The sequence below is a fragment of the Vigna umbellata genome, chromosome 8 (assembly GCF_029865625.1).
Source record: "Vigna umbellata cultivar VRB3 chromosome 8, Vumbellata_1.0, whole genome shotgun sequence".
NCBI classification, from domain to species: Eukaryota; Viridiplantae; Streptophyta; class Magnoliopsida; order Fabales; family Fabaceae; genus Vigna; species Vigna umbellata.
Genome location: NC_142172.1, coordinates 40773814 through 40786084, shown reverse-complemented (window position 1 = coordinate 40786084; position 12271 = coordinate 40773814). Strand labels below are relative to the sequence as shown.

Sequence of the window (12271 nt, the reverse complement as noted above, 5' to 3'; positions counted from 1 at the left end):
TTTGTTTCTAAGGTTTAGGTAGGGAACAGGTTGTTACAATTCTTCGGAATGAAGTTATCTTCATATAATTAATTAAGGCTGTTACAAAGTTTTCCCTTTATATTCTGTTATTTTCCTAGATATGAGATCAGAAATTCCGACTTTGCTTTTATGTTTTCTTATTAGAGAAAAATGGTTTATGTATAATGCCAAATTGATTGGTATTACAAATTATTTTCGTACATTTGCATATTTGGTCAATCTTGTAAACTTCTCTCTTATTCTGATATGTTAGATTTAAAACTGAGAAGGTGAAGTAAAATTTGGGTTTTTCAGAAGAGACATTGACTAATGGTGTGAAGGAGTATTAGAATATCAAAACTAAATGCTTAATAATTGTTTTGTTTGGTCTTTCAATAATTAAGCAGGGAAGTCTGGGCCAGTATGTATAAAGCATGTGCAACACGAAACTTAAGGGTGATTAGCTGTAGCAGGATTGATGAGACCATTAAACTTTTATGAGTCTAAGCTAGAATGACAACATAGGGCATACTATTGAAGGATTTGATAGATATTGGGATATGCATGTCAATAAAAAGTAGTGGTTGACCAAAGTAGATTAAAGCTAAAATCTAAAAGGGAGGCAATGCATTGGATCGAATTTACCATACAAGAACTAACTCGTCTTGTTCAGTGGGTTTAGCTATATATATATATATATATATATATAGATAATTCAATAGGTATAATTGACCCTTTTGATACTTCTAACAAAAAAAAAAAAAGACAGATCAAGATGGAGAAATGTTGCGAGTTGAAGTTCTAACTCAATAGATAAACGCAGTGCAAAAACAATATTTCAATCTCTGTATATACTAATGGTGTTGTTTCTGAAATCATATATTCCTAAGGAAAATGACACTTGAACAACCATTTTTGACAACATTTAGACACGCGCACACGTGTCTAAATTTGAGTGGTCCATTTTCATTTAATTTTTTCAACTGGATCACTCAAATTTAGACACGTGTGCGCGTGTCTAAATGTTGTTAAAAATGATTGTTCAAGTATCATTTTCCTATTCCTAAATATGACATTCAATGTTTATTTTGACAAGTTTATCTGTTAAATTTATTTATTTATTGTTACTTTGTATAGAACTATTAGATTTTAGGTTTAATAGCTGTTTTGACTCAAAAAAACTTTGTCGAAATAATTCAATGCAATAATTTAATCTTGTTGGCTTAATATAATATTATTTTTTAAAAAAAAATCAATATGATATCTTTTTATTAAATTGGAGTTGATATTATTTATAAAATGATGACGTGATGGACAGGGTAAATAATGTCGTGTGGTTAGGATTATCTAACTTGACATTAAGGTGTCTGGAATGTGTCATTTAAGTCATATCATTACTCTTAAAAAAAATATTAATATCAATTTAATGAAAGTTATCATATTTACTTTTTTTTATGAAGATAAAACCTGCATTAGGACGAAAAAGAAAATGAAGAATTGCATGTCATAACTTCAAAAAAATAGGATAAAAACCTGTATTTTATACAATAAAAAAATGTAGATAAATATTCATTCTCATCTTTTGTATATGCTTTTTGATTTGAACTAAAACACATAAATTACATATATAGCTCAAAGTAGAACATGACTACATAATAAGACAAATAAAGTTATATTCATTGACAGAAACTAGTTTCTTGTATATTTAATACTATCTGAAACAAAATTTCATTGTGGAAGAACTGTAACAATCCCATCGTTAATATGGTAAAATAAATAATACAAGAACAAATAATTAATATAATCTCCTCAAAATCATTTCCATGCACACACCTACATTATATATATACTACAATGCACACACCTACATTATATATATACTACAAGGAAATTTGTAATTGATGACAATTTTATTTATGAAAATAATTTTGTGAATGAAACCAAAGTTTCTTATTGATTTTATTGGCATATACTAAACTTTTAATTATCAATATAAACATTTATTCTTAATAAAGTTGTCAATAAAATTCATTGATAACTTCCGTTTATAAATTAAAATTTATAAAAGGAAGATGAATAAAAATAGAAAGAGAGGAGAAAAGGAGGAGGACTCGGAGGCAATTGAAGTGAGGATGATGAGAATGGAAACACAACCGTGATCGAGGTGGAAGAAGAAGAAAAAAAAAAGGAAAAAGAAAAAAAACAAGAAAAAAATATATCTAATCGTAATATTTGTCAATGGACAAAATCATCGATAAATATTTACCATTATTTGTGACCATTGTTAGTTATAGATGAATTTACCAATTATCGATAAATTCATGATGATAGATGTATCAATAATGAATTTATCAGTAAATTTATTGATAAACTTAAATTACCGATAAACTCTTATTATTAATAATAAATTTTGTTCTCGATAATTAAACATTTTATTTAATAATGTGTATACCTCAATCCTTAACATTAATAAGAAAAAAATCTATACGTTTTCTACGAGGTCATTGATAAAATCTCAAATGTCATAAATTTTTCATAACTCAATAATAATGTTAGACTTATGAAGTTAAATTACATAATGGGTAACTACTCTAATAATAAGATCTTTAGCTTTAATACATTACAATTATTAAATACATTAACAAATTTATTCAGTCCCATATGAAATTTTTATTTCAAGAATAAAGATGTGATAGTCCTACATATACCTATATATCAGAAATAACTTGAAATAATATCCTCTCAATATTCACCTTATATTTTGTTTAAGCTAGTTTATCTCCAAAATTTTATTGAACTTATATCCAAGAAGGCAATATATCTCGATTCAAAAAGCTGTAAATGCAGAGACACAATTTATTTATTTTGATTTTAACAAAATTATATATATATATATATATATATATATATATATATAAGTTATTACTAAATCACTTTCCTATTTCATTTAACCATCCAATATTAAATAACTCCAAAAATTTATGTAAAGTTCTCAAGTTTTTGGACATATCATTTAGAGTGAATCCAAAAGTCAAAAATTGAACGACGAAACAGAAGAGGGCATGTGTAATTAAATTCTGAAATTCTCAATCATCAAGCTTTACTAAGACCACTAAAAAACTAAGACTTGACCTTAGCTCATCAATTCTCAAAGATTTAGAGAATATAGTAAATTTTTATCAATCAAAACTTTCGTTTGCAAGAATTTCCCTCGTATAAATCTAAATTAAAATTGAAATGAAAACTAGTTTGTTGGACATCTACTTGGGTGAACATTGGGCCTTGGTTTTTTGTTAACTTAAGTGGTCAAAAATTCTATTCTACTTGATCAAAAAACTACAAGACCCAAAAATAATCAGGACTAGAAGGTATGTTATCACTTACTCAATGATACAATCCAGAATTGGTGTTACATTATTAGGTTAGGCAAGAAGTAGGAGGAAGAATGAAAGGAGAGGTTTGTTCGAGGATAACCTTTCTCATTACACGCAGTATTAACCTTTCTCATCCTTTTTCAGCCCAACCCGGTTTTTCTATACTTAATACTTCCGATAACTACTGAAATCTAGAAAAAGCTTACTTTCATCACATCCATATACCTTAAATTAATTAAAATTTAATTATCATTTTTTAATTTATTTACAGAAGACAGAGAACCAATATACTTCTACAACAGAAATAACTATATTGACCATAATGCAATCCTTACAATACACAATACTCATAAAGTACTTGATTTTATCTTGTATAGGCAATCATTTCCTTCCATTAACTATTCCCGTGAGACACCACTATTCTACACTTGTATGCTAACGTGATATTTGAATTATTCCAAATAAGTAAACATCTTTACCTGTGCTTCATCTAAGAGTCACTTCGCGCATTTAAACAGAAAAAGAAAAAAGAATAAACGACAATGCTAGTTTTCAAGTACACTGTATAATAATATAATGGTGTGCACAATTCTGTAAAGCTCCGAAACAGTTTATTTTGTGATAAACATGGAAACCAGAAAGCAGATTCATTTCTTCTATTTTCCGTTCTATCTGTGAATCAAGTGTACCGTGTTAAACACTCTTAAGGTTCCATTTGGGACAAGTGCTCGATCACTCGTAAAGTTCAGGCTTCAAAACACCAATGTAAGGCAAATTTCTATACTGTTCGGCAAAATCCATTCCATAACCAACAACAAAACAGTCTGGGCACTGCATACAACACCAATGTAGACAGAATCAGTAGATATCACTCCCAACTCATTCTGCTTCGTAATTAGACCATACCACTTCATGTCAGTGCCATAAGTGCAGTCACTATTTCTGCTTAGAGCATAATATCCAAACTCGTGCTAAAATTATCTAGGGATTTAAAGAATCAGCTACAGCAAAAAAATTGAAAACAAAATTTATCATAACTGCTACATATCTATAATACATTTCCACCCTAAAGGTAACTGGCCATTGATACTAGAACAAGGTAAACTTTTGGATAAATTTCCCAAAAAGCACTTAAAATGAGAATATATGTTAAAATAAAATACTTGATAAGTTTATCCAAGTCAGTCTCAATAGAAGTTAAGAACATTGTGTTTATGTTCAACAGCTATATGATATATATGAAGCTCATTGGCATGTATTGGTGTGCGAAAAAAATCTATACTTGTAAAAACCCAAAAACATGCATCATACCTCAAATCCACGGTAGAATTTTCCTTCACCCACCAGCTGAACATTTACTTTTCTCCTTGCAGGTTTATCAAGAAAAGTGCACACAGAAACAGAGGATGCTCCTTTTGATTTCAAGTGCTTAATGACTCTAGATAAGGTATGACCAGTATCTACAATGTCTTCAACCTAATTATCAATCCATGATTAAAACATGTATAACAATTTAGAGTAATTTCTCCGCAGTCTCTTGATAATCAAAGAAAAATGGAAAAAAAAAATTATAACTAATTTGTAAAAAAAAAATTGTTGTATAGCTTTTTGATTCTCCATTTAAGCTCGTACAACCTTGTATAATATAAAAAGTACCATAGGGGATTTGAGTTCGAAGAAAAAAAAATACACTATCAAACAACAGAAAAAGAAATTTAGCTCGGACGTGGACTAACTAATTACTCTCATTTGAAAATACAATGTATTAGTTTTATTTCAATTTGAAAACAGTGACATTGAGGGGTGAGAGGAGGAAAAAAGAGGAATACCAAGATGACATGACGAGCGTTGATGTCGACCTTCAAATCCAAGGAAATGGTGGGTGCGCCATTGGACTCTGTTCCTGAACCGTAGGATTCAGCTCGGACGAAATCAACGGATACTGAGAAGTCGATTTTGCGAACAAAATCTGCCAAGAAGAGGAAGGCACCCGTGGCAACACCCACGACTATGGGCGCTCGAGAACAACCAGCAAAGTCAGCGGAAACTTCGGCGGCAAGCTCCGAGACACGGCGAGAAATTTGGTCCTCGCTCCACAGAATTGTCTCAATGTGGGAATGCATGGTCGTGTTCATTAGAGAGGGTGTATGGGATGTTTTACAACTGCTAGGGTTTTTCAGATTCTCTACCGTTTCCTCTTTCTATTTGAAGAAAGTTAGGTATCTTTTTCAACCTTCTTTTCTATAATTTATTAGAATTTTATTAAAATAATCAACCTACCCAATAATAAAAAATTACTATTATTTATTTATTTATTCATTACTTAATTTAGAATAAATTCAATTATTTCACAAATTACAACAAATGTTACTTTGTTTGTTGACTAATACTCAAACCACTTTTTTACTCTATTGAATTTAATATTGCTTAAATAAATATTCCTGCTTTCTAATTTAAGAAATGTGCGTGCTGTATTGCACTTTAGAAATATAATTTGGTCTATATAACTTAAACCTAGTAGATAGTGTTATTTAAAAGATTTTTTTTCTGCAAATTATATCAAAATTTTAATGTACCAAAATTACACATAAGTCTTGGTTTACTCCCTCAATATTCTATACTTTCTCTTTTCGTAAATGCATTAATGTTACATTTCTTACAAATGGTTAATGTAGAAAATATTCTTCCATTTTAAAATAATAGTATTTTGTGAAGATTAAGAAAATGTGTATAATGGTAGGAATAAATTTTGTATAATTGAAATTCGTACGAAATTTATCTAGGACAATTATTTGTATAATATGTGAAGATTTAATAAATGGATAACTATAAAATTATAAAAGATCTAATAAAACGACAAATATATTTTATTAATAAAAGATCAAACTATAAATAAGTTTGATTATAAAGATTTCAAATAGAAATTTTTATTCATCTCTTTTAAGACTTTTTTTTTTCTTAATCTTCTTTAACTTTTTCTTTTAAGTTTTTATGTTTGTGCTAGCGGTAAATTAGTATTGGACGTTGTTATGTGCTCTTATACATATATATTAATTATGTTAGATTGTATGAAGTTATGACTTTCTGAGTATATATTTGAAATTCTCGAAAAATAGTGAAATAATAGATGATTTATGTGTGAAATGTATTGATAAAATAACTTAAATTAGATTATTTTAACTTTACTAAATTTTAAATTTACATTAGAAAAAAAATTCTTAAAGTAAGAGTTAAAATTCGTTATTATTGATTAATTTCATGCTTAAAAACTACTTATAAATTATTTATCTTTGTATATGAGACTGAGATATGATAATGAGATGTTAATTAGTATTCTTAAAAAAGGAATACAAGTGAGTATAACGATTACAAAGTTTTATAATATTCAAATGAATAATGATACTTTGACAATCTTTTTTTTGAGAACATTTTAACATTTACGTGTCATTTTGTGATTGGTTCATGTTAGTGTTTATGATTATTATTGATTATGGAATAATTTTTGAACCAATCACAAAATGACAAATAATGTTAAAACGTTGTCAAAAAAATATTGTTAAAGTAATATTATCCTATTTAAATTCGTATTCCGTACATATAATTTTATATGTATAAAGAATATAGAAAATATATTTTGTATCTATTTATATTTTGAAAAACTATTATTATTTTGTAAAAGTGAATAAATATACATCTTTTTGTGCAAGTGAATATATAAGATTTTGGGTCGTTACATATCTTTTTTGTTTGTTCAAAGACAATGACTTTTTTTGGATGAGTTTTAGCAATATGTAAATAAAAAGTTAAGAGTATATTTCTATTAAATTTGTATCACAAAAATATTTCTGAACCATTGTACTCTAACGTTAAAAAGACTATTATTTTCCAACTGAAAAAGTAAATATTTTAAGAATAGAGAATAATAAAATGGTTATCAAAATTTTGGGAAAGTTTCATAGAAGGCCTGATGTCAAAATCAATACAGAAATGTGTTTGACTGAAAATGTTATAAAAATAAGATGATTTAGCACTACATTTTAAAAAATAAATGCATAAAAATCTCAAAATTTAATTTTCTGGTAAAAATACTATAATACAGTATTAATTCTCCGAAGAAGCATTTTAAACCAAATTGTGTAATAGTCACACCAATTGAGTTCAGTAAAGCCTTTGGAATGCTTATTACAGCATTTTGATTGAAAGTTTCTTATAAATAAAAACATCATTTTAATATAATAATTATTTAAATATTTAAAAAATAACCCTATTAAAAAAAATTACTTTAATAAATAGCTCTCTGCACTTTATATACGTGCAGGGTCTATATTAAAATATATTCTATATATAAAGAACTATTTCAAATAACTCATTAAAAGTGTTCTTAAAGTAAGAACTCACAATTTTCGTAAACATAAAATTTTTCTAACAAATAAATCTACATTAAACAATTTATTTTGAATATGCAATTTAATCCATAAAAATTAAAAAAAAAACAGAACAATTCATATTTATTGTCATTTAAAAGCACGTCTATATAATTTTATTCACATGAATGTCAACTTACTAATATATTTGTTCATCTAAATAATCTAATTAACTTTATTCTAAAAGACTGGTTTTATTCTAGAGTAAACTTAAAACCAACTTAAACCAAACTGTACAATGAGAGCTGCTGTTTGACTTTAACAATTAAGAAGATTGAGACTAACACCATCCATTACATTGCTATTGCAGAAAAAGTTAAAAACCCAAAAACCACAAACAAATAGTAATGACAAATCCATATAAACCATTGATGCTATAATTCAACCTTAGACAGATATATTCCAACAAAGAAAATTAATAACTTAAGAAATTAAATGAGTGAAGAATGTGTCTACCAAAATCCGAAATCAAATGTCTAAAAATCCAAAATTGATTCCAAAGCTAATAAACCGATTACTCTAATGTAAACTCAGTCCTAAATAAAATAGAATGATAAAAAAGTCGAAAAATACTGAAACAATTGCTAAAAAAATCTACCAAAAGAAATCCTTCAGCCCCTCCGTATCATCATCACCCTCTATATCATCTCATAAATTAGTAATTCCGCAAAAGAATGATATCATATTGGTGAAAACTTTTGACACCTGCTTCATTCATTTACGGATAACGATCCAATCTGATCAGCAACTCCAGATTCAGGTGTAGCCTCATATAATACCTGCATAGCCTCAGACACCTTTGTCTTCAGGTCCTCAGGAGATTCGATGAGATTGATTACTTCGGACTGGTCCATTTCCAGTAGCATCCCAGTCACCTTTGCTGTGTATTGGTTTAATGTGAGACGCTCCACAAGAGGATACAGATGTTCACCCAACATCTGTTCAGGTTCAACCATTTAAACCAATGATTACACTTACTAAACAAGTATTATTACAAATAATTATAGCTATAAATTAGATAACAGGTCAATTTCATTGTAACCTTATCCATTCAAGGCAAACAAAAGATTATTAAATCCTAAAAAATGTTCAGTGAATTATGAAATATGTTATTTTCATACATGCGTCTATAGGCAGCTCTTTAATTCAAAGTTAGTTCATGTTAAGATGAACTGAATTCCAATCCTAAATTTAATACTAGATTTAACTTGTGTGTGATTAAACTAAAGATACAGTTTATACATACCATGCGCTGATTTTCTGGAGTGGCAGACGCAAGAGCCGATGCAAGTGTAGTAGACAATGCTCCAGAACGCTGACCATCATTAGGTGCTGCATTAATTCCAGAACCATCAAAGTGCATGGGCATAGTTGGACCATTTCGACCATTAGGCAAGTATCGAAACCCTTGGTTGGAATTACGATGTATCATCATCTGCTTTGAAACATTGAATTGTTTTCAACATTGAGAATATAAATGGATTAAAAAAACTATTTAGTTCCAAACCTAGAATTATAGAATAATCACCTGGCTCTGCTGCATTGGTTGAAGATTTCCATTTCGTCGAACTCCAGTCCTGTGTCCAGACTGAGCCTGCCTTTGAAGGGGATAAGGAGTAATGAAATTGGGGGCAAACCCAGGCCTCATTCCAGGCAAAATTTGCTGCTGGAATGAATATCCAGCAGGCTGTGGGGGCATGAAGCCAGGGTTGCCTTGACCAAAATATAATTGTTGAGGAGCAAGTCTTGGTGCCCCTGGATGATGATAAACAGGAATGCCAGCAGGCAGAGGTGTCATTCCACCCGATGTTCGGATTTGAGCAAAATGAGCCTGAACAAGGTCAATTTGTTATCATACCATCAAATTCAGGAAAAAAATGCACAGATGAGTATAAAAGGAAGAATATTTTTGAGGATACAACATGCAAATTCAAAATAAGAATGACAGCAAAACGGAGAAACTCAAATAACCCCCAAAAGATTATCCTTAATCTACAAATAAAGCACATATACATCATAAGACGCATACATCATAAAGCACAGATGAATATCTCAACAAATACGATTAAAGAAAAGCCAGTCAACTACGAGTACCATTTACTTAATAGAAAGTATTTAAGATTTATATCATACAAGAATAATTAACAATAAGATTAAAGAAAAGCATCACCTGTAAATGAGCTTTCCTCTCTTCTTTGCGCTGGGCCACAGCAACGTAAAGAGGCTTTCGTCCAATCAACTTGCCATTCATTTCATTCAACTATATAAAACACGATAAAAAAAGTCATCCATTCAATAAGAAAAAAAAAATAACAGGTAGCCCCTAATATATATGCTAGATCTTTTTATCCATACAAAATTAAGACTTACAGCTTTACTTGCTTCCTCTGGTGTAGAAAAAGCCACAAAACCAGATCCCTTGCTATGTCCATTTGAGTCGACAGTCACCTAACATATTCAATTCAATGTAGAATCACTAAGTATTTCATACATGACCATTCACTATAATTAAAAGTTAATTGGATGCATGAGATATATTCAAATAAGGATGAACAAAAATGTAGTGATAGTTACTGCACAAATAAGACATACAATGCAAATATTTTTCATATCTTACATACCTTGCAAGATGTTATAGTCCCAAACTCAGAAAAAAGATCTTTCAATTTTTCATTACTGAAGTTGTCATCAAGATTTTTCAAATACAAATTAGCACCTTGTAACTTTTCATATCTACTTATTCTTTCCTGCTCAATTTTGGCTTTCAATTCAGCCTCTCTTTCTGCTTTCTTCTGAGCCCTCCCCACATATAAAACCTTATCATCAATGGCGGTACCATTTAGTCTTTCCACTGCAGTTGCGGCTGAATCTGGATTTTGAAAATTTACAAAACCAAAACATCTAGATTTCCCATTCATATCTTTCATGATAGTTGCACTAGTTATGGTACCGTAAGAGCCAAACAACTTACTGAGATCCTCGTCTGTGAATGCTTCAGAAAAATTTTTCACATACACATTAGTAAATTTAGGTGATCCATTTGTCCGAGCCTGACGCCGGATAAAGAGTCCAACGTAAACTTGCTTGTCATTGATCAACATGCCATTCAACTGTTTGATTGCATTCTGGGCAGAATCTTCATTATCAAACTGAACAAAACCATACCCTTTTGGCAGACCAGTATTGTTATCAGTAGCCACCTTACAAGAAAGTACAGTGCCAAAAGCAGCAAAAGTGTCATGCAATGCTTTGTTATCAATTGATGTATCCAGGTTCTTGATGAACACGTTGCCTTGTCCACTTTTCCGAATGCTTGGATCACGTTGAGAAAACATAATTCGAATTGGTTTTCCATTGACAGGAGTGAAGTTCAAAAGTTCCATAGCATTGGTTGCTGTGATAAAATGTCAAAAAGTTAGACAGCCACAGGATCAAAAGTGCAAAATAAGAAAGAAAAAATAACAGCACAGGCAAACCATCAACAGCCAGCCAATGTTCTCACACAGTTACAGCTATTCTATCAGTTGCTCTAATGATATGAATCTTCTATCCTATAAAAGATCGACTCCCCAAAGACATCGACTTTCCTTCCGATTGTAGTGTATAAAATTATTTTTTTAACGATAAAAAGATCCAACATTAATTTTCTTTTATATTACACACAATACAAACATATTACACATTACTACCACATCCAATAGTCTCAAATAGCTTACTACACCAATCGTTTCACATAGAGTTCACGATAAGGCATACAATACCTCATAACACATTAAATATTAAATTGCACTTTACCTAAACTGAGATGGAAACTATGGATTTGATAAGAACGCATATTAAATATTAAATGATTTACATTTTTAAACTTTCTGAATATATACATTATTAAATTCAAGGCAAACAAATCAATTCCCCTCAACACCGATCATAATAAAAACATGATCATAATAAAAACATCTAAACATAGAAGGAATTCACATATTACACGAAAAATCATGAAAAAAATAAAATAAAAGTTTAGAATAAACCAACCGTCCTGAGCGTTAGAAAAATTGACATAAGCGTAACCAAGAGAGGATCGCTTGCTCTGATCCCTGCAAACCCTAATTGAAACAATCTGAGCAACTTGACTGAAAAGATCATAAAGTTGCTCCTCGTTTACATTTCCGTCGAGATCGCCCACATACAGCGAGGCATTTGAAAATGGTCCTCCGCCCAATGCAGTTACGGGAGCCGCTGTTGCAGTCACAGACTGAGTCATCGGTGAAGAAACCGCTGCTGCCATTCACTATTCTTTCACACAAAGAATAACTGATACTCAATGGAAAGAAAACAAAAATAAGGAATAACAACTGTTGAAATGAAAATATATAAGAAAAAAATAATATAAATCAATCCTAGTTGTTATAATATGGAGATATCATTCTCCTTTTGATTCTTTTTCTTCTCCTGAAAATAGAGAACTGAGGAAGA

The 12271-nt window shown here is 30.0% G+C and overlaps 2 protein-coding genes across 2 annotated transcripts; both read right to left on the bottom strand.

The window, feature by feature from the left end:
- Positions 1 to 3662: 3662 nt before the first annotated feature.
- HGPT (Hypoxanthine-guanine phosphoribosyltransferase) lies at positions 3663 to 5576 on the bottom strand. Its single transcript, XM_047313499.2, has 3 exons — positions 5204 to 5576; positions 4686 to 4850; positions 3663 to 4205 (listed from the first exon to the last, which is right to left on the bottom strand). The coding sequence occupies exons 1-3, from the start codon at positions 5507 to 5509 to the stop codon at positions 4107 to 4109; spliced, it is 570 nt and encodes a 189-aa protein (XP_047169455.1). The 5' UTR covers positions 5510 to 5576; the 3' UTR covers positions 3663 to 4106.
- Positions 5577 to 8138: 2562 nt separating this feature from the next.
- On the bottom strand, positions 8139 to 12271 carry LOC124838012 (polyadenylate-binding protein 2-like). Its single transcript, XM_047313514.2, has 7 exons — positions 11831 to 12271; positions 10420 to 11192; positions 10169 to 10246; positions 9969 to 10058; positions 9327 to 9629; positions 9045 to 9233; positions 8139 to 8736 (listed from the first exon to the last, which is right to left on the bottom strand). The coding sequence occupies exons 1-7, from the start codon at positions 12081 to 12083 to the stop codon at positions 8509 to 8511; spliced, it is 1914 nt and encodes a 637-aa protein (XP_047169470.1). The 5' UTR covers positions 12084 to 12271; the 3' UTR covers positions 8139 to 8508.